This window comes from Acinonyx jubatus, chromosome B2 (genome assembly GCF_027475565.1).
Source record: "Acinonyx jubatus isolate Ajub_Pintada_27869175 chromosome B2, VMU_Ajub_asm_v1.0, whole genome shotgun sequence".
NCBI lineage: Eukaryota > Metazoa > Chordata > Mammalia > Carnivora > Felidae > Acinonyx > Acinonyx jubatus.
The window spans coordinates 52,899,087-52,922,209 of NC_069385.1; the positions used below are offsets into that span (position 1 = coordinate 52,899,087).

General features: G+C 41.8%; 1 protein-coding gene across 1 annotated transcript in view; it reads right to left on the reverse strand.

Moving 5' to 3' along the window:
- The window catches only part of CCDC162P (coiled-coil domain containing 162), a 176,857-nt gene that overhangs the window by 109,609 nt on the left and 44,125 nt on the right, over positions 1 to 23,123 (reverse strand). The window contains exons 13-16 of the mRNA XM_027057133.2: positions 14,265 to 14,377; positions 13,747 to 13,882; positions 13,287 to 13,490; positions 342 to 534 (exon numbers count right to left, since the gene is read on the reverse strand). Coding sequence (XP_026912934.1) covers positions 342 to 534; positions 13,287 to 13,490; positions 13,747 to 13,882; positions 14,265 to 14,377 — 646 coding nt within the window. The remainder of the gene's footprint in view (positions 1 to 341; positions 535 to 13,286; positions 13,491 to 13,746; positions 13,883 to 14,264; positions 14,378 to 23,123) is intronic.

The window sequence follows — 23,123 nt, forward strand, 5'->3', positions numbered from 1 at the left end:
TGTCACTTAGGAAAAAAGAATTATTACCTTCACTCCCTTACTTTGCTTCCCTCGGGGCCCTGCATGACACCCCCTTCACCTGGTGGGGAACAAACAGAGTCTAAACAACAGTCAGAATTATAAACACGCTTTGAAAGAGGAGTCACAGTCTCCAACAAGAAGAGGGAGTTGAGCTAGAAGCAGAACCATATCTTCTCTAAAACAGGGGAGGTGTATGAACTTACTGAGTTTTCAGATACTATTGAATATGCATTTATGTTTCCAGGTGGAAGGTGTTAAACAGAGCCCTTAGTGTGTATTATTTGTTTGGCTGGTTGATTTTTTAAAATCTGACTTCTGACCTTTCTCTTTCTCAATGTAATGGCTGGCTACAAGCAGCATTTCTGCCTCCAGCTCCTTCAGATCACTCAAGGCTTCATCATACATGACATGCACTCCTCGCTGGTCCTGGGTGTAGACATAACCCGCGTCTATGCTGTAGTAGTCATCCTGGTTCTCCACTTCTGAGAACTCCATGAACTGGATGCTGTGGACCTGGGGAAAGAAAGCCAAGCCCAGAAGTTACCGGAAAAGAAAGAGTTATATTTTGCCAGCCCAAATGGGCCAAACAGTAGGCTTCTGTTCTCATGCAGTAGGCTGTCAGTATGGAGCTGCAGACATGCTGAATGCATAAAGCACTGTATGTAGAGAAAGAGATATGAGCAAAGAATGTTGGCGGGGAAGGGTAGTGACATAGATAAATAGCTGATTAAGTTTTGTTCTGATTAACTCCAGGTTACCTGGAAAAAGGCAGGCAATAGAGCTGAGTGTTACTGGTCAGGGTGCCTGTGTTCTGGGCCTAGCTCTGCCAGGATCTCACCCTAGGCAAATCACTCAGCTACTCTTGGCCTCTGTGTCCTCACCTGTAACACGGGGACAATGGAGATACCACAACAGTTTTACAGGGGGCACGTTGACACTGTGCTTATGAAGCACTTGAGATCTATACACATGAGCTGTTAAAGACTTTTTCATTTTAATTATACAAATACTTTAAAGATGCATTAACACAATCTCATGTCTTAGTAATATATATACTGAATTGAATAGTGTTCCTCTAAAATTCATGTCCACCTGAAACCTGTGAATGTGACCTAATATGGAAATGGAGCCTTTGCAGACATACATAGGTTAAGATGAGGTCATAGTGGAGTAGGGTGACTCCAATGACTGATGTTCTTTTTTTTTAATTAATTAAAAAAATTTTTTGAGAGAGAGAGACAGAAAGAGGGAGCACAAGCAGGGGAAGGACAGAGAGAGAGACAGGGAGATAGAATCTGAAGCAGGCTAGAGGCTCTGAGCTGTCAGCACAGAGCCCTATGTGGGGCTTGAATCACCAGCTGTGAGATCATGACCTGAGCCAGAAGTCAGACGCTTAACCGACTGAGGCCCCCAGGAGCTCCCAATGACTGATGTTTTTATAAAAAGAGGAAAACATGGAGACCGACTCAGAGGGGAGAAAGCCATGTGAGGACAGGGGTGGAGATTGGAGTGATGCATCTAGGAGCCAAGGATGCCAAGTAACAGCCAGGATTACTAGCAACTGCCAGATGCTAGCGGGGGACAAGGAAGGATCTTCCCCTGGAGACTTCAGAGGGAGCATGGCCCTGCTCATACCTTGATTTCGGACTTGTAACATCCAACACTATGACAGAATAAAGTTCTCTCCTGGTTGCTAGGAGCCACTCACTTTGTGGTGTTTTGTTATGGCAACTCTAGGAAAGTAGTGCAAGTAATCTGGGTATTCCAATCATAATTTCTCTCAGATGACTGAGGAACTGTTGCATCCTGAGAATAATTTTTCTGATAATGATTCTCACAATTTCAAACTTCACTCTTCTCAAGCCCACCTCATGCCCACTCTTCACTCTGTCTCAGCAGAAGCCCCTCTGCTTCTCCACCTCCCCTCACACAGACCCGCTGGCTCACACCCTCCTCTCCACTTCCTTCTGTTCTACGGGGAACAACCCTGCTCCCCTTCTCTGTGACCATTCCCTCCCATCTCTGAAGCTTCCCTTTTTCTTGGATACCCAACTCCTTGCAGCCAGCTATTTTCCCAACTGAAACTGAAACATGCTCACATCCCTCTCCTTTATTTTATTTTATTTTATTTTATTTTTTAAGTGTTTATTTATTTTTGAGAGAGAGAGAGAGCATGAGCAGTGGAGTGGCATTGAGCGAGGGGGACAGAGGATCCAAAGCAAGCTCTGTGCTGACAGCAGCGAGCCTGACATGGGGCTCAAACCCATGAACTACGAGATCGTGACCTGAGCCGAACTCAGACACTCAACCAACTGAGCCACTCATGTGCCCCTCACATCCCTCTCATTTTCAAAATATCCCCTTGCCCCTCCCCAGGTCCCACCTTTTGTCTCCCCTCCTCCCTACAATCTAACCTCCCAAGATGTGATCTGCATTCACTGTCTCCATTTCCTCATCTCCTACTCCTCACCCATCTCCATCTGACTCCTGTCTCCATCAAACCAAACCACTTTCACTAAGACCAACAGTGACCTTTTCTCCACATCCAGCAGACTGTCTTTAGCCATCTTATGTAATCTCTCAGGAGCATGTGACACAGTTTTACATTTCCTGCTTCTTTCTTTCTTTCTTCTTTCTTTCTTTCTTTCTTTCTTTCTTTCTTTCTTTCTTTCTTTCTTTCTTTCTTTCTTTCTTTCTTTCTTTCTTTCATGTTCTTTATTTTTGAGAGAGAGACAGCATGAGCTGGGAAGGGTCAGAGAGAGGGAAGACACAGAATCCGAAGCAAGCTCCAGGATCTGAGCTGTCAGCACAGAGCCTGACATGGGGCTCGAACCCATGGACCGTGAGATCATGACCTGAGCTGAAGTCAGATGCTTAACCGACTGAGCCACCCAGGCGCCCCTAATATTATTATTTTTAATTTACATCCCAGTTAGTTAGCTTACAGCAGAATAATGATTTCAGGAGTAGAATCCAGTGATTCATCCCCTACATATAACACTCAGTGTTCATCCCAACAAGTGTCCTCCTTAATGCCCATTGCCCATTTAGCTCATCCCTCACCCACAACCCCTCCAGCAGCCCTGTTTGTTCTCCATATTTAAGAGTCTCTTATGTTTTGTCCCCTTCCCTGTTTTTGTATTATTTTTGCTTCCCTTCCCTTATGTTCATCTGTTTGTATCTTAAATTCCACATATGAGTGAAGTCATATTTGTCTTTCTCTAATTTCACTTAGCATAATACGCTCCAGTTCCATCCACATTGTTGCAAATGGCAAGATTTCATTCTTTTTGATTGCTGAGTAATACTCCATCACACGCACGCACACACACACACACACACACACACACACACACACACACACCACATCTTCTTTATCCATTCCAAAGCCGATGGACATGTGGGCTCTCTTCCATATTTTGGCTATTGTCGATAGCGCTGCTGTAAACATTGTGCACTCCCTGCTTCTTGACTCACTCATTTCCCTGGCCTCCTGAGACCCCACCTTCTCTTTGGTCTCACCAACTTTCCAGCCATCCCTTTGCTGATGCTTGAGGTGTATTTTTCTCTATCGGGTCGTTAAACAGGAGTCACACTTAAGACCCAGTCTTAGGACCTCATCTTTTCCTCCTATACTCCTTCCTTGGGAGGCAGTATACTTACGCTGCTGAGATTACCTTCTCTAGACCATTTGCTCCCTGGTATCTGTAATCCAGGCCTCCTAGAGCTCCAGACCCACATATCCAATGACCTATTTGGCATCTGTTCCTGGGCATCTCAAAGGCCCCTCAAATTTAATATGATAAAATTGTGTTTCTCCCACAAACCTGGGCCATCTCCAACTTGCCCATTTTGGTCAACAGCACCATCACCCAGTCACTTCCTCTAGCATGAATCATTCCTGCCATCTCCTTCTGCCTCACCCTACATGTTTAGTCTATCACCAACTCCTGTTGATTTGACTTCCTATCTTTCCAATCCATCACTTCTCTGCATCTCCACCACCCACCATCCTAGTCCAAGCTGTAATTAGCTTTCACCAGGAAAGTCTAGGAGCTTCTAAACTGGTTTAGCCTCTTAATTGGTCTATCGACATTGCTTCTGGCCTGAGTTTCTTTTCCCTCATTTTACTCACTGCTGACAGAAGATCTTTTGGAAGTGCAGTTTTGAGGGGTGATCAAGGTGGCTCAGTTGGTTGGGCTTCCAACTTTGGCTCAAGTCATGATCTTATGGTTGACAAGTATAAGCCCCACATCAGGCTCTGTGCTGACAGCTTAGAGCCTGGAGCCTATTTCAGATTCTGTGTCTCCCTCTCTCTCTTCCCCTCCCCCACGCATGCTCTGTCTCTCTCAAAGATAAATAAACATTAAAAAAATTATTAAAAACAAAGAAATGCAGTTTTGATTGTCTTGTTTCCTCCACTTTAATATTCCTGAAAGGCATCCCGTCACTTACAGAATAAAGCAAAACTCCTTAACAGGGCCTACACAGTCTGGCCCCTGCCTATCTCTCTCCATTGGTTCTCAACCAAATGTGATTTTGCTCCCCAGTGGACATTTGGCCATGTCTGGAGACATTTTTGGTTGTCACAACTTGGAGGTAGGTGCTACTGGCATCTAGGGGGTAAAGGCCAGGAACGCTGCTAAATATCCTGTAATGGTTGGGACAGCCTCCCACAACAAAAGAATTATCAAATGCAAAATGTCAATAGTGCCAAGTTCAAGAAACTTTGGGCTAGTTTCATTTTGCATCACTTTCCACCTGGATCACTGTGTCCCAGCCATTCATGTCTTTTGGTTTCTTGTGAGTGCCATACTCTCTCTCTGCACAGGTCTTTGCACAATCTATCTTGTCTCCATTGAAAGATCTCCTTCCTCCTTTGCCTAGTTAAAGCTTTTTCCCCTTCCAACCTCAGCTCTATCATTACTTTCACAGGGAACTCCTGCTGGCTTCCCTATAACACCAAGTATCTCTTTTGAGGCACTTACTGAGGTTGTTGTCTTACATTTATTTGTGTGAGTATTGATCAATATTTGTCTCACTCACTGGATTTTAAGTACTATGAGGGTAAGGAATATGTATATTTTTGTTCATTATTGTATCCTCAGTGTTTATTAGAGGGCCTAACACATAAAAAATTAGAAAATAAGTAAAAGAATGGATGAAGAGATAGTTCTTTATATTTTTGTACACAGATTTCTTTTAGTCTATGATTTTATGATGCTTACTTGTACTTCTAACATATACCAGTCAGAAATCCTGTATTTGGCCCTCATGGATTCTCACCTCATGTCATTACACCTAATAAATGCATTCTCAATGGGGGTGATAATGTCCAGGGTAAAAAGTAGTTCTTGGAGGGGCACCTGAGTGGCTCAGTCGGTTAAGCATCTGCCTTTGGCCCAGATCATGATCTCGTGGTTTGTGCGTTTGAGCCCCGTATCGGACTTGCTGCTGTCAGCCTGTCAGTACAGAGCCTGCTTGGGATCCTCTGTTCCCCTCTCACAGCTCCTCCCTCTGCTTGTGCTCTCTCAAAAATAAATAAACATTTTGTTAAGAAAAGTATTTCCTGGAGGACAAAAAAATCTTACTTTTTTATGGTATAAAGCACAGATATACATACTATACACATATGTGGCATATCTCTGGTATTAACATTTCTTTGGAGGGGGACTGTTGGGGAAAAAAGTCTAAAATGAGTCCTTGTGGGGGAAGCAATAATGAAAAAAAGGTTAGGAGACATTGGCCCAGTTTTTCATATATACATGAAATATGATATAAATAATATTTATCATCTTAGCTATTTTTCAGTTTGCAGTTTAGTGGCATTAATTATAGTCCACATTGTTGTGCATCCATCACCACCATCCATCTCTAGAACTCTTTTCACCTTGCAAAACTGGAATTCTGTATCCATTGAACAATAACCCCTATTCCCTCTCCCCCCAACTCCTGGCCTCTACCATTCTCCATATTGTCTCAAGTGAATGTGACTACTCTAGATACCGCATATAAATGGAGTCATACAGTATTGGTCCTTTTGTGACTGGCTTATTCCACTGAGCATAATGTTCTCAAGTTTTATCCATGTTGCAGCATGTGTCATATTTTCCTTCCTTTTTAAGATTGACTAATTTTCCATTTTATGTATATATCCTATTTACCATCTGTCAATGGACACTCGAATTGCTTCCACCTTTTGCCTATTGTGAATAATAGGCAAATAGAATAATAATTATAACATAGGTGTGCAAATATCTCTTTGAATCCCTGCTTTCAACGCTGGACCAGAAGTCGAATTACTGGACCATATGGTATTCCTATCTTTAAATTTTTGAAGAAGCATACTGTTCTTCTGTAAATGGTGGCTGCATGATTTACATTCCCACCAACAGTACACAAGGGCTCCAATTTCTGCTTTTTGCTATTCTTTAGGCATACAAATTTTTTTTAAGTTTATTTATTTTTGAGAGAGAGAGAGAGAGAGAGAGAGAGAGAGAGTGAGTTGGGGAGAGACAGAGAGTGGGCAGGGAAAGGGAATCCAAAGTGGGCTCATGCTGTCAGTGCAGAGCCTGACACGGGGCTCGAACTCACAAACTGTGAGATCATGACTCAAGCTCAAGTCAGGTGCTTAACTGACTGAGCCACCCAGGCACACCTAGGCATACAACTTTTTAATAATTAGGCGCCTCCTTTGACTAGGAGTTCCCAAACTGAAAGTATTGTTTCTTATAAAATGATAAGCACCAATGAAAAACAGAAAACATGCTGAGAAAATGACATCACATACAAAAATTAAACAGCTTGCTTAGATTTATAAGCTAGTATATTGGCTTTTGCTGTTGGCATTTTAGCTCCTATCACCTGTTATGCAAACTGGGCTCTTCTTTAAGGAGAAAAGGGACAACTTAGTGTGGAGTCCTTTATCCACTTTATCGGAGAAAAACTTTCCCAATGTTCTTGTGCTGGGGCATTTTCTAAAACTAAAGAAACAGCTATTAGATTGAGTTTCTGAAGCTGATGGAAAGCATTGCAGTGTCAAGATGCTGACTGTACTACCATTATCTATTTAAATTGCCTTTTTTTCCACTCTCCCCACCAGCGCCTCATTGTTCAAGCCCTCTACATAGACATACATATTCCTTCTCTTTTCTTCCCTCAGTTCCTGTCTCTGAAATGTGTGCTTATGTCCATAGGAGATGAATTTCAAAGACTAGATGGACAAATTACTTCATGCAGGGTTATGTCTCAGCCATTATCATATTTCCTTTCTAATTTCTTCCACAACTATGTGGAAGGCTGCCCCTTCTAAAGTTTCTGTGGTCTAGACAGTTGGTCCTTCAATATTATGCTTAGAGGAGTGGCAGGAAGGGGAAGGCAATAATTATCTGTTTGGGTAAGAAATAATCTGATCTTTGGAAAGATTCATATGTTTTTAAGACTGCAAATTAACTGATGCCAAGATAACTATTTGAATATATAGTAAATATAGTAGAATTGGTGGCCCATCATTTGTTTTCTTCATTCCATTGGTTTCTACCATCACTTGTTAATATGAATTTTAGGCCTTTTGGCAATTAGACAATATTTCTCTGACCAGCTTACCTTTTTCTAGATAATCTTTACATTGATTGCAGATAATAATAGCCCAGTATAAGAATTTCACCAAAAATTGTCAGATGAATGACTCAACCCATTGGCTATAATCTTTCAAATATTTTTAAAAGAAAATTTAAAAACCTATCTCTGTCTCCCCTGATAAGTATAATATTGTTATTGTAGCAAATTGTTCTTCATTTGAACAGCATGATATACTTTGCAATTTCATGTACACTGTCTTTTTGTGATGTCACAACTATTTTGTTAATGAACAGAGCCTTTCTTCTGCCCAATAAATATTTATTTAATGCCTACTGTATGAAAGATACATATCCAACTTTCGGTTTCTTTTTGCCACCTGAACATCTAATAAGCATCTCAAAATTTCTAAATCCTAAACTGAGATCCTGATCTTCCTAACAAACCCATTCTAAGATGGCAGATGATGGCAACTCCAAACTTCCAGGTGCTGAGACCCAAACTTTGGAATCAATCTTGATTTCTCTTTTTCTGTATTCCACATCCTATCTTCCTGGAAATCATACCGGCTGTACCTTCAAAATATGTCCAGAATCTGACCATTTCTCACCATGCTGTCTTCTCAGACACATTGCCTCTAGTTTGATTAATGCAATAACCTCCTAACTAGTCTACTTTAGTCCTACAGTATCTTCAGTCTATTCCCAATGCAGCAACATAGATGTTAAAATGTAAATCAAATAACATCACTCTTCTGCTCAAAACTCTCCAGTGGCTCCCATTCTCACTCAAAGTCAGAGTCCTTGAAATGGTCCACAAGGCCCTACACAACCTGTTCCCCACCCCTCCAATCTCCCTACTATAATTTCTGCCAATTTCCCCCTCATGCGTTCGAGCTGTGCTGAACTCCTTGCTGTTCTTACAACAATGCTATCCTCGGTTCTGCCTCAGGGCCTTTGCATTGGCTTTCCCCTGTCTGTCACTCTTCTCCCAGTCAGTCATGTGGTTTCCTTCCTGATTTCCTTCAGGTCTTTACTCAAATAGTACCTTCTTAGTAAGGCCTTCCCTGACCACCCTACTTACAGCTTCAACATCCCATCACCAGCCTCCACCTCTATCACCCTTTCCTTCTTAATTTTTCTCCACAGTGCCTATCACCATGTTCACTAGTCTACAAAGGCTAGGTTATTCTGTGAGAACTCCAAAGTTCAGTGGCCTACAGTTAAAATTAATTTTTCGCTTATGCAGAGTCCACTGCAGAACATGTTGCTTTCTAGGCAGCCATTTTCCAACAGTGACCCAGTGATCCAGGATGTTTCTATTTTGTGGCTTAATAAGTGCCTTCCAATGGCTACAGCAAGTGAAAAGAGCTCGAGGGTCAAGGACCAGCTCTTAAATACTTTGGTCTGGAAGTGACATGTCATTTCTGCTCACAGCCCACTGGCCAAAGCTCATCACTAGGCCCCAACTGCAAGGAACTAGGAAGTCTGAGGAAGCTTTGGTGCCAAACCATCTGACATTCTATATATGTTGCTTATTTATTTAATGTCTGTCTCTTTCCACTAAAGAGTTCCATGATGGCAGGGATTTGTGCCAGTTTTGGTTACTGCTGTATCCTCAGTGCCTAGTAAACTGATCAGAATATTTGTGGAATGAATGCGGGAATGAATGAAGCAATGAATGAGCTGAGTGCTGTAATGGAGTTAGACCATGGGGAGAACCATTCAGCTTTGCATGGAGATATAAGGAAGGCTTCCAGAGAGGTGTTATTTGAATGGACTCTTGGATAGGGTAGGTACTTACCAAGGAAAGAGGAAGTGAGGGACAGAAGGGCCAATATGTACAAGGCCCAGAGGCATGAACAGCTCTGCCCATTGAAAGGAGGGCCAGGCCCAGATCTGGAAGAATGGAAATATGGAGACAGTGGAGGGAAATGAGGTCCAAGAGGTTGGGGGCCAGATTGTGCCTGGCCTTAAAGACTATGCCTAGGAGCCTGAACTTTATCTCAGGAGAAACAGGATACTCCTGAAGGCCTTCAGGCAAGGGAATGAACGTGATCACAAAGATCGTGAGAAACTTATAAAGTGATGAAGAGGGCCATTCTCTTATTTAAAATTCTCTGCTCCCCACCAACCTTGGAACTGGTCCCTATCCTAAAGAGCACCTAGCCTTTAATGGACTGGCCTGATTTTTTTCTGCAGCCTCCTTATTCCCTCCACTTACTCATAACAGCCTCTGCTACTAGCATGCCAAGTCCAGGCAGATCCTGAACATGCCATGGGATGTCAGACCTCCATGTCAAAAGAGACTTGTTTACGGTCAGATGTGCAGGAAAAGCCTGTTACGTCTCATTTGGGGGCTCCTTCTACTCTGCCACATGTTTAAAGTAAACTCATAAAGTGCCCATGATGGGTGGTAGGTGCTTTCCTGTTTGGGTATTGTCACAGAGTGAGCATTTATTAATACTAGCTCAAGATTTTCCTCCATCCAGGGAAGAGGTCTCCATCTTAGGGGCTTCTCCAATGTCAGCTCCCCAGGCTGGTAAGGGCAATGATCTTGGCCCCAGTTTTGGCCCTGGGCCTTGTGGGATCACCCCCAACAAACTAGCATCTGTGCCTCCCATCCCCAACAGGGGAAAGAATCACATAGTTAGGCCTGGAACATAGGCAGTTTAAATGTTGACAAGGCCACACACACGGAGCTAAACCACATGGTCGTACTAAAGACCCTGAAAAAAGGCCACCTCCTGGAGTATCTCACATATAGCAGTAGCTTCTGGCAGCTTCCAAGAGAGCTGTTATTCCTGTCATTTATGAGAGCAGAGAACAGTAATACTGCACACCCTTCAGAAGCTCCTCCTACCATTGATGGGGCAGAATAGGATTTGATTCCCCTCCCTTCCTTTGTGTCTACCCCCAAACTCCATCCCAGAACAAACAAACTGAGAGAGAGCTCAGTGGTAAGAAAAATTCTTTTTTTTTTTTTTTTTTAATCTATTAGCAAATAACAGCACAGCTATGGTATGAGGTCAGCTCAATATTAGCAAGAGAAAGATGTGTTTGTTTTATAGGTGTGTTCGTTTCAGAAGCATCTTACCCTGCCCTCTAGCTCCACTGAGGGGCATGCTTACTGGACTTGACTAACGAGCTAGGATCAAGTGAGAGGGGCAGAGGGGCAACACTGTGTATGAGGAGCGGATGGCGGATGGTACTTGTTAGCAAAGGAGACCAAAAAGAGAAGTCTCCCATATACTGAGTGAAGCTTGGACCCTAGGTGACTGGATGGAAAAATAAAATGTTTTTCAGTATCTAGAGCTGTTCTGCTCTGTAATACAGTAGCCTCTAACCACATGTGGCTATTGAGCACTTGCAGTGTGACTTGTCTGAGTGGAGGTGTGCTGTATATATAAGGTAAACACATTTTGAAGACTTAGTATAAAAAAGAAGTACATTAGGGGTGGCTGAGCAGCTCAGTTGGTTAAGCATCCAACTTCAGCTCAGGTCATGATCTCGTGGTCTGTGAGTTTGAGCCCCGATTTAGGCTCTGTGCTGACAGCTTGAAGCCTGGAGCCTGCTTCAGATTCTGTGTCTCCCCCTCTCTCTCTCTGCACCTCCCCCACTTGCACTCATCTCTCTCTCCCTCTCTGAAAAATAAATAAACATTAAAAAAAGTACGGTATCTCATCAATTATTTCTTTATATTGAGTATATGTTAAAATGATAATATTTTGGATATATTGGGTTAAATAGATTATATGATTAAAGTTAATTTCATATTTATGCATTTATTTTTTATTTTATTTTTTAAATTTTTAAAAGTTTACTTAGTTATTTTTTAATTTTTTTAGTTTATTTATTTTTGAGAGAGAGAGAGAGACAGAGTGCGAGCAGGGGAGGGGTGGAAAGAGAGGGAGGCAGAGAATCCAAAGCAGGCTGCAGGCTCTGAGCTGTCAGCACAGAGCCTGATGCAGGGCCCAAATTCACAAAGCGTGGGACGATGACCTGAGATGAAACCAAGAGTTGGATGCTTAACTGACTGAGCCACCCAGGAGTCCCCAGTTTATTTATTTATTTTGAGAGAGAGAGAGTACACAGGAGGGGCAAAAAGAGAGGGAGAGGGAAAGAGAGAGAATCTCAAGTAGGCTCCACGCTGTCACAGTGCAGAGCCCAATGAGGGCCCTGAACTCAGGAACTGTGAGATCATGACCTGAGCTGAAATCAAGAGTCAGTAGCTTAACCAACTGAGCCACCAAGGCACCCCTCTTTATACTTTTAAAATGTGGCTACTAGAGTATTGTAAACTATACACGTGGCCTGTGTTGTATTTCTATTGGACAGAGCTACTCTAGACTGCCTATGGATGACAGTTGATAATAAGATTTCTCAGCCTTATAGAAATGACGAGCTTTAAGTCAGGGGTCATATGAGCTTAAAATTCAACTTGCTTCGTAGCAAATTAGATTTTATTTTTCACATTTGTCAAACTATCTTTTAAGAAGATTAAGTTCCTATAAAATCCTACCTTCAGGAATAAAATTTCTAGAGATTGAAATGAAAATATTGCAAGAGTGTCTGCCATATTCCAAGAAACTGTAGGCACTTTTAACTTTATTCCTAAAGAAAGGGAGTTGATATGAATTTTGTGGACTATAGAAAAATATATTCAAGAGATATTAAAAATACCAATGGGCAAACACACTTTTACAGGGATGAACGATATTTAATTGTCCAGCTCTTTCCAATTTTTTTCTACCTTTGTTTTCTAATCTGTATTTTCACTTGGGGCTTGAAAAACAGGAAAGAGGCAGAAGGGTACCTCTAACAATGTCAAAAAGGGTCTTATGAGAGCGTCTCTGTAAAGACATGTGGTTCTCAGGCTAGGATAACATAAAGGCCTCCTCATGTTCTGCTCACTATAAAGTCAACAAACCTGCAGCTGAAATGCCTTCCTTCCTCATGTGTCCTCCAGGGCTGCTTTTACTGCTCTCTGCCTACTCTCAAGTGGACACTGCATTTTTCTAAAAAGCCATATCCCTGGGGCGCCGGCTGGCTCAGTTGGTTAAGCATCTGACTTCGGCTCAGGTCATAATCTCATGGTTCGTGGGTTCGAGCCCTGCGTCGGGCTCTGTGCTGACAGCTCAGAGCCTGGAGCCTGCTTCGGATTCTGTGTCTCCCTCTCTCTCTGCCCTTCCCCCACTCACACTCTGTCTCTCTCTCTCTCTCAAAATAAATAAATATTAAAAAACATTAAATTTTTCAGAGAAGAAACTGAGGGTTGATGGGGGAGTAGGGGAGAGGGGAAAATGGGTGGTGGGCATTGAGGAGGGCACTTGCTAGGACAAGCACTGGGTGTTGTATGTAAGCGATGAACCATGGGAATCTACCCCCAAAACCAAGAGCACACTGTACAAACTGTATGTTAGCCAATTTGACAATAAATTATATTAAAACTTAAAAAATAAAATACAGTAAAAACCATTAAATTTTATTTTAAATTATTATTATTATATTTTATTTTAAATTAATGTTTAACTAATAATCATTACATTTTTTTTTTAAAAGCATATCCCTAAGAACCCCCCACCTGTCATTCCATCACGTTAACCGATTCCAGGTGCTACATAAGAAGAAGGGTGCTTGGGAGACAGGATAATCAAGGGAGAAAAAAATCTCGAATCTTGACCTCACCTTGTGCTCAGCAGATGTCCCGTGGACATAGCGGTGAGCTCCCAGGCCTTGCAAGATGCCCAAGCCTCCTTTTGCCATGTTTACCCGGGAACTGTCCTCTGTGGTGGGGACCAGACTCCCTGCAACCATGGTAAGGCCTGAAGTGTTGATTGTCAGCGTTCGTTCAACAGATCTGAAATAGTTCAGAATTCCTAAACAGACGCGCTGAAACAAAGAAAGACCAGGTTAGGCCCCTGCCCTTTGCTGGCCCCACACAACAGAGTAAAACTGAATGGGGTTGCCAGGTCAACCCTACTGCTGAGAAAAACACCACCCCCAGAATGGCCTGATTTTGTGGAAAAATATCCAAACAAAGAACAGGTGTAAGGATGCATTGCTACTGGAAAAGCAGGAAAGCCGCCTTGGGAGACAACCCAACATTTCAGACACCTGAAGCCAGCATGCCATGCCATCCACATACCTGCAGCTCCCTGATTCGCAGGTGGCGCAGATATAGAAAGGACAAGTGGGTCCCCCTCGTCAGGACAGGATCCCTATCGCTGGGCCCAGTCCCATCGTCCAAGCCGAGCAGTTGTAGGGCCATTGCATAGCTGTATCTTTAGCAGGCGGGAAAAACAGAATAAATGCTTTCCACCTCAAAGTGGTTTGGAAAATTCATCTACACCAAATTGAAGTCATTTTATTTAACTTAAGGGAGTTTCACAGTAGCTACTCTTTAAAAATGAACTAGAAGAAAAATAATTACTATGTATAAATATAAAAAGAAATTTCTCTTAGCAATTACTCTTGTTAAAAACCCAGTCCTACCTAGGGTGAAACATTAATTTAGTTGTCTGACCTGTTTTAACAGTCTTGCTTTTATTTCAGCTTTAAATATTTTTGAGTTAACATGTAACCTACTTATTATTCAGTCACTCAATTTCCTCCACAGTGTTTAATCCATTTCCTTGAGTACCTAGTAAAATGATTTAATTTTACCCTTTCTCTTTTTTCTGCTTGACAGGCTTATCAGCATGTTGGCAGAGACTTATTTGTGCTGGGTCATTTGCATTTTGTTCCATCGCAAGGTCATCTTCCTTCATATTTTCATTCTATCAAAAAAGTAGCATCAGTTGAATGACATCAACATTTGCAATATTATTAACAAAAATCAGAGCTGGGTCACCACAAAATTAAATCCTATGATCCAAGCCATATTTAGATGAGCAAACAGAAGAGCATCTTGGTCCATTGCAACGTGACATATGAAAATGTGGATTTCTAAAATAAATTGGAAGGCACCGTTTTTATTATTATTTAGTCTCTGTTTTATAAAACTCTTCACAGCTTTTAAAAATTGCCACCCCACACACACCTTTTACATGATTCACTTATGAAAAGTTGATACACACATTTGTAGATGCTTGAAACCATGAACGTCTCTAATCTAGTCTTGTTCCAGGCTGAGAGAGATCAGTGGGTTAAACACCTCTTTCTACTTTTGACCTATATGATTTAATTGTTTAAAGTCTTGATCCTGTTTTCACACTTGTAAAATGGCATAATGATACAAAATAAGCTGCTGTGAGAATTAACACTTAGTGACTAGCACCTCATAGGTGCTCAATTACATGCTGGCCATGGATTGCAATAGTCAGTTAGCCCTGTAGGATCTATCACAGAACTCGTGGTTTATACTTAAAAAATCCACAGGCATTTTTCCTGATGTCAAGCAGGATGAGATCACACACAAAGGGCCCTAGGAAAAATTGTGAAGAAGGTGGTATTGATGAATGATCCTGTCCTTGGCCCTCTGAGCAGCCCCTTTCTTAGCTGTCCTTTCTGCCTGCCCCTGGGCATAAATGCCATTCTCATAAGACACTCTTTTTTCGTAGCGGTGCTGATACCCACAAAAATTCTGAGTGGCAATGAGTTAATTTGGAACCCCACTCTTTGGGTTACTTATATTCTAATAGTTCTTGGAATTCCAATAAGGCCCTATGGCAGAGACTGCTGGTTGTTCCCCCATATCCGCTTTCCTCTTTTTCTACAGTAATTGAATATTTATCTTGACACATAGCCACCCAGATGGAGATGACGTTTCCAAGCCTCTTTTGCAGCTAGGTGTGGCTATGTGACTAAGTTCTGGCCAATGGAATGAGAGTGAAAATGTCAGGTGGCAGCTTCTGGGAATTTCCTTGAAGTGGCAGCTTCCTCACCCCCAGTGTCCATCCTGCCACTTATATATGAATGTGACAGCTGGAGCTCCATCTCAGACCAGGTGTTGATCTTGGATATGGAGGCCACATTTGTTGGAACTCCAGGACAGAAGGAGCATGGGTCCCTGAGAACTCCATGGGAGCAATCATCACACTGTCTCTGTACTTCCTACCCCTGGATGTTAATATGAGGGAGAGAAAGAAATTCCCATCTCCTTTCACCCTCTCTTATTTTGTGTTTAACTATGACCAACAGCCAAATATAATTTTAACTAATACAGTACTTAAGATTCTAAAGATACACAATTGGTCTTTATGACGGGCAGTGGAGGAGAAAATTTGGAGCAGGGATACTAGGAAGAGCTGGTGAGAAAGAAAATGGTCTAATTGAGTATCGTTAAGTAGCTTCCCATTCTGCCTGTGGATAGTTAACTCCTGCCTGTTTTGGGTAAGTATGCACATCAGTGTATTTCTTTGTAAACATCCCACAACCCTGGGAATGGAAAAGGCTTTAGGAGGCGACATGGTGTACTCGCGTTCCTGAATACAGAAACACAAGATCATTACCCCAAATTAAGAGAATCTCTGTTATTTTAAGAAAATCTGTAGGGAAGAGTGTACTCTATGAGGAAAGCTGAACTTTGACAGTTTCTATTTGGCCCAGAATTTTGGGTAAGAGGGGCTCTACTGAAGACTTTTGCCCCCCAGCCTTATGGTGCTCTTATGTTGCAGTTCAGCATTGCTGGGCGTAGGTCCAGAGGGCAGGCTCAGAACCACAGCCTTTCTCTGATGGGACTGTGACTTTTTCAGCTGCTTCTAAAATTACCCAGAATTACATAGGAAGGAACAGAAAGTGACATCGAGTTACAATGAAAGACACTTTGAAGGAATGACTGAACAAGCCACAAAAATACCCAGCAGACTGCCAGGAAGAGAGGAAGGGGGCACAACAGGGTAGGGTGAGTAACGGGAGAGAGCCCAGCACCCACCGGAAAAACAGAAAAACCACAGCCCACAGAAGTAAACTGCTTAGGAAATACCAAAGGTGCATGAGTGTATCTCCCTAAGAAGGCTGGACACTGAGCAGGTAAGCAGCAGGGCTGACGGAAAACAGAATGTCAACACCACCTGCGTTTGTACTTTCTTCCGAGGCAGGTAAACCCTTTGACATTTACTCTCCCTGGTGGCTGGGTCTTTGCCAGCATGGCTGAGTTCGTGTATTTGGACAGTTCTGAGACTTCTACTGATTGCAAATCTCATTTTATTCTGGGAAATTGGCAGGGGCAATGGAGTGGGAGTGGAGGGGGAAAGAATTAGAAGGAAAATATGTCTATTATGTATTTCCCACCTCCTAAATGTCCCTGCAGCTTCCTTGTGTATACCTACAGAATAAAAAGACTAGAGGGATAAATGTATACCAAATGTTAACAATACTATTGTTATATTTGGGTGGTAAAATAATGGCTGGTTTTTATTTTCTTCCTTGAACTTTTCTATATTTCCCAAATTTTTTATGATAAATACATGTAATTAGTGTCAACAGAAAATGTTTGTTTTTAAAATGCCTTATTGAATTGATGAGGGAAACCAGAAAAGAAGTGTTTTATGTGTCCCTGAACTTCTTGCACACTGGAGCTACTGTATATAATAACACTTTTGCGAGGGCACACCATGTACTCATAATATCTCTGGCAATGGAGGGGAGCAGTAACACAGGGGGAAACAGCTGTCCCTTCTCCTCTCCTCCGTATGGCCAGTAAGAAGAAGCAAAAGTAGAGGTTGGGGGCACCTGGGTGGTTCAGTCAGTTGAGCGTCCAACTTTGGCTCAGGTCAGGATCTCGTGGCTTGTGGGTTTGAGTCCCACATCGGGCTCTGTGCTTACAGCTCAGAGCCTGGGGCCTGCTTCAGATATTTTGTCTCCCTCTCTCTCTGTCCCTCCCCTGATCATGCTCTGTCTCTGTCTCTTCAAAATAAATAAACATTAAAAAAAAGTTTTTTTAAAGGAAGCAAAAGAAGAGGCAAAGTTGATCTAGTGTTTTCTGCCCCTTCAGCATTCCATAAAGTTAAAGAACAGTGACCATTTAAACCATACCTTTAGAAATATGATGGTCTAAGGGACTCTTAGATATAGAGAACAAACTAAGGGTTGCTGGAGGGATTGTGGGTGGGTGGATAGCTAAATGGGCAATGGGCATTAAGGAGGACACTTATGATGAGCTCTGGGTGTTATATGTGAGGGATAAATCACTGGATTCTACTCCTGAAATCATTATTGCCCTATATGCTAACTAACTTAGATGCAAATTAAAAAAAAAAAAAGATATATGATGGTCAATAGTAGTATTGAATGTATGTACATAAATAACCATTTGAGTAAACAGGGATTTTCTTGGGGAAAAGCACTGGATACAAGTAACTTGATATGATACAAGTTTGGGAGGTTCGGGAAGATCCACACAGGGCTGCCTGGTCTATTCCTTCTCCTGGTTAGGACTACAGTTAGATTATTTTTAAGTTTTTTCAGAAGGCTATCAAAAAATGCAGTCCATTTGGACCAGAATTACCTCTTTCTAGTTATAAATTATCTTCAATTAACAATTATAAGAAGATTTGGTATTTTTTTCTTTATCCCCCAAACCCAGATCTTTAAGTGAATTTGGAAATAGAATTGTGTATAAAGAAAAGAGTGGCCAGCCTTCCATGCTGATAGTAAATAAAAGGCCAATTCAAACTGTGATAGAAACATTACAAATATTATCAATGTTCAGACAAACACATTCCGTGTTAAAATGGACGTGGGAAAGCAGGTTCTCTCATAAGTTACTGTTTGGGAGAAAAACGATATACCACTTTAGCAGGAAATTTTGAATGTGCACATTCTGTAACTCAGGAAATCCACTTCTAAATATCTACTCTAAAGAAACACACACGTGCACAAGGAGGCATGTACAAGAAAATTCAGTAGGAATGGTTTCTAATGGAATAAAAAATGGCAACACTTATCTACAGGGAGGTGTCTGTGTGATCTGTGGTATATAATAAAATATAGTGCAGCCATTAAAAAGAACAACAGAGACAGATCTCTAAGACATATTATTGGGCAAAAAAGAGCAAGTTGCACAAAGATCCATGGCGTATGACAGATCATGTAAATAATTTTTTAAAGTTTATTTCTATCTATTTTGAAAGAGAGAGAGCAAGTGAGGGAGGGGCAGAGAGAGAGAGAGAGAGAGAGAGGGAGAGAGAGAGAGAATCCTAAGCAGGCTCCATGCTGTCAGCACAGAGCTGGACACAGGGCTCGATTTCACAAACCTTGAGATCATGACCTGAGCAGAAATCATGAGTTGGGACACTTAACCAACTGAGTCACCCAGGCCCCCCAATGATAGATTATTTATATACAAAAATAAAACACAAAATTATGCTATATGTATATATTTTAACGAGAACATGCGTTTAAATGAAAATGCATTAAAAAGCCTTGAAGCCAATAACCATGTTAACCTCTGAGGAAGTAGAATGGGGACCCAGTATTAGAGTTCCCGTTAGCTAAAGTTAAAGCATTAACTTTTCAGTGATGTTTCCACTTTTTACTAGGAGGAGACATTTATTTATTATTTCTGTAGTTTAAAATTAATTTCTAACAACTTCTTAAGGAGAAAAATGGTAACTTTACAGTGGAAAAACCTGGCAAACATTGTTAGCCTAACCACATGATCAAGAGTAACATCCCCAGTGATAAATCAGGTTGATAGCATCTGCTTCAGATATGATGTGATGAGAAAGGCACTTCACCTCTGAGGTGCTCATCCTCCAAACTTATAACCCCAGTATAACCATGAGAAAAACATCAGACAAATTCAAATTAGGGAACATTCTACAGGTTGCCTGGCCAGTACTCCTAAAGACTGTCAAGGTCATGGTAAACAAGGAAAGACCGAGAAATGGACACAGACCTGTGGAGACTGGCAAACAGGACACTTAAAGATAATGTGGTACCCTGGAGCACAAAGAAGACATTCATGGAAAAACTAGTGAATTCCAAATATAGTCTAGTTTAGATGTCAGTAATGTACCAATGCTGGTTCCTTAGGTGTGACAAAGTAACATAAGATCAATGTTAATAATAGGAGAAACCAGGGGCACCTGGGTGGCTCAGTCAGTTGAGTGTCCGACTTCGGCTCAGGTCATGATCTCACAGCTCGTGGGTTTGAGCCCCACATCGGGTTCTGTGCTGACAGCTCAGAGCCTGGAGCCTGCTTTGGATTCTGTGCCTCTCTCTCTCTCTGTCCCTCCCCAGCTTGCACTCTGGCTCACTCTCTCTCTCATAAATAAATAAACATTAAAAAAATTTTTTTTTAAATAGTAGGAGAAACTGGACAGGGATTCCTGGGAACTCTTTACACCATCTTTTTAACTTTTATGTAAATCTAAAACTACTCTAAAATAAAACATTTATTTTCTTTAAAAAAAATGCCTAAGGAAAGGCTGCTGGTGAATAGTGTTCACAGAAAATTGATCAGAAATTGTTCTGAAGTTGTGCTATACATAATTAGTACTTATATTCCTTCGGAGCTGTTAAAATGGACAGTCCTACCAGGTTTGCTTTCCTTCATGCAGAAGATGCTTAAGAAAGTCATTTTTCATGGGCTATTATCACTTGCCAACTTCAGAATCAGAATGCTGACCAGCATATAGATGCTAAAATTCATACTTGACTGCTACATGCTTGCAAAATAGTAACAGAGCTTTAAAATTCATACCCACATTCCTATGACTCCTCCCAGCTGCCACCTTCCACTTAATTCTAATCTCATCCGACTAGTATTCAACATTCAGAATGGCATCACACTACTATTGGTCCCCTGATACTGTATAAAGTGACTCTTGACCAGAGCAGATATACCCAAGGAGGTCACAAAATAACACCCACAGGAAACTGCGAAGGAAAAGTAGAAAACTGTTGATTGTTGCCTCAGAATTTCCTTTCTCAGACACTGTGCTATTTTCCATTCTCTACTTGGAAAACTCTTCTCCAGTATGGCTGACTCCTTCTCATTCATCAGATTTCAGCTCAGATGTCCCCAACTGTGAAAGAGCTTGGTTGATCATTCCGAGAGTGCTCCTTTCTACCCTACTGCCCCCTTTTCCTGTGGTTTCCTTCATGGAACCCACAAGTTAGAGACGTAGATTTACTTTTTTGTTCACTTGTTTATTGCATGTTTCATTCCCTGAGCAGCACAATTCGTGGCACAAAGGCAGCATCCATGTAATAATCATTGAATGAATGAATGAATGAATGAATGAGAAACTTGCATGACACTAACATGCAGGTTAATCCATGTGTGTTATATGGCTCCCCTCAGGATCCACCTCTAAAATCTATAGGTATTCTAAGTCTCTTTAGGGTGTATATCAACTTGAAAAGAGGTGCTCACATTTTCTCCCTTTGGCTAATTCCAAGAACAACATTTACAAGTCAGTCAATAGCCAGAGGAAGTGGTTTTCTTTCTTTTCTTTTTTTTCCCTCCTATTTAACACTAGGCAATTGCATTCACAACAGATTTTGGTGAAAGCAGACTGCATTTCATCATACCCTGCTTTACTTTCTACCTCATCTGCAAATGGAGGAAAGCAGTAACAGAGAATGGCAGAAGTGTTAGTTCTCTCCACTGGGTGGCTGGGCACCTCTTAGTGTTTTCTGCCTTTCAACATTTACTTGAGCCAGCATCTCCTGCTGTTACCATGCACCTTCTGCTTTTCCCTGGTAAGTTCCTTTGATCCCTAAATACCCATAGGCATTGCTACAACTCTGGCCTGCTGGTCCAGCCAGACCCTGGACCATTCTCCATGAATTCAAACATGAAGCTCTTTGCCTCCGACTCCCTCTTCCTTTGCCTCTCACCACTCCCTTACTCATATTCACCTCTTTTCACCCTCATCTGGCCCCCAGGAATTTAACTGCCCCCATTCTCTCAGTCAAGGAGAAAAGAATATTAGTGCTAATGGCCCTCAAATATTAATACCAGAATTTCAGGTAATGGAGGATTATATCAGCATCAAGAGGTAGACTGTCCAGGATCCTAGGAGCAGGGGTCTTATTCTGAGATACCTGGGCTGACTTTGCCTTCGCCCCCTCCCTTCTTTCCTACTCCCTACCTCCTTTCCTTCAAGCTTGGTTCAAGAAACAAAAGAGCCAGATGTTTTCAAATGTCCCCTTGTTAGTATAAGGTCTTCCTGCAAGGTGACATATGAAATGGCATGGAATAGGAAAAATGTGACTATTTTCTCAATTCTTGCAGGATGCTAGCTGAGGAGTGTCATTGGTAGTCATGCCCTATCAGAGAATTCAGAGGCCAGGGAGATCCATGCCATGATATGCTGTATCTGTTCCTGATCTGTGTGACCAAATCATTTTTTATTAGGTTCTCTAGATCCTTATCTAAACAGATTGAAAAGTGCATTGAAGTTGTGGTGTGTGTGTGTGTGTGTGTGTGTGTGTGTGTGTGTGTGTATACATACATGCACTTACAGGTTTGCTTCCAGCTAATCTGTAACTCATTTCAAGTTTCGCTTTCTCCCATACCCAGTCTGAGATGATGGACCATGACAGTGCTCTCTCTAGCATTGTACTAAACTTCTCCATACCTTCGACTTTATGTATAATTTTTAGTCACTCTACAATTAATCTTTAGGGGTGAAAATAATAGGATTATTATGCAGATTGGGCCCAAGACAAATTCAGGCCCTCTTACTTCAACTGAACCCACTAGCTACATGGTCATCCTTATATTCTTTTCTCACTGGTGGCCCTGTGGTGTTCCCAGCAGTGATATACCTCCTCACCTGTCACTTTCACCTCCCACCTCACTAATGCAGACATCCTCTCCCTCTTCTCTCTCTCCTGGAGACAGCCAGGGCCATTTACAAGCTACCACACCTTATCTTTTGGCACGTGACAATTCTATATACCTCATTCACCTCAAGGGAAGTGATGCCATTCTCCCTTTCTCAAAATTACTCCTTGGACTGGTTTCTTCATTCCATTCCCTCCTCTTTCCTCAGGGTCCTTTTCTCAGATTTAACCATTCATATCTTCCATCCTTTCCTCTCCACTGCTCATTCCTCTCAGACAATGAACATATTGAGTCTTCCTATCTTAAATAAGCAAAGGAAACAAAACTCTTCCCTTAGAGCAACAGAGAAATAATAGCAGATTACTCAAAAGTGATATAGTACCACTGTGAAGACAAATATCCAATAGCTTTGTGTAGAAACTGATTTTCATTGCCAAGCTCCAGGCCCATCTTATGTAGTAGCTATCTGGCTGGCTTCCCTGCCTCCAATCTCTCCCTCTTCCCATCCAACTAACACCTGCTACTAAATTAACCTTCCTACAAAATACAGCTTTGTATATATCACTTTCCTTACAGGAAAAGTACAAATTCCTTGGTCTGAAATTTAGAGGCATTCAAAACCTACTCTCTCCCCCTCTTAAAAACACCCCCCTTCCCTATATTTATTTCCACATGAATCTTTCATGCAGCCAAACTGGACTTGAACACTCCACGCACAGTATCTCCTCTGCATTGTTGTTCATGCTTCCCTCCCGAATGTGCTTCCCTCTCCAGCACCACTT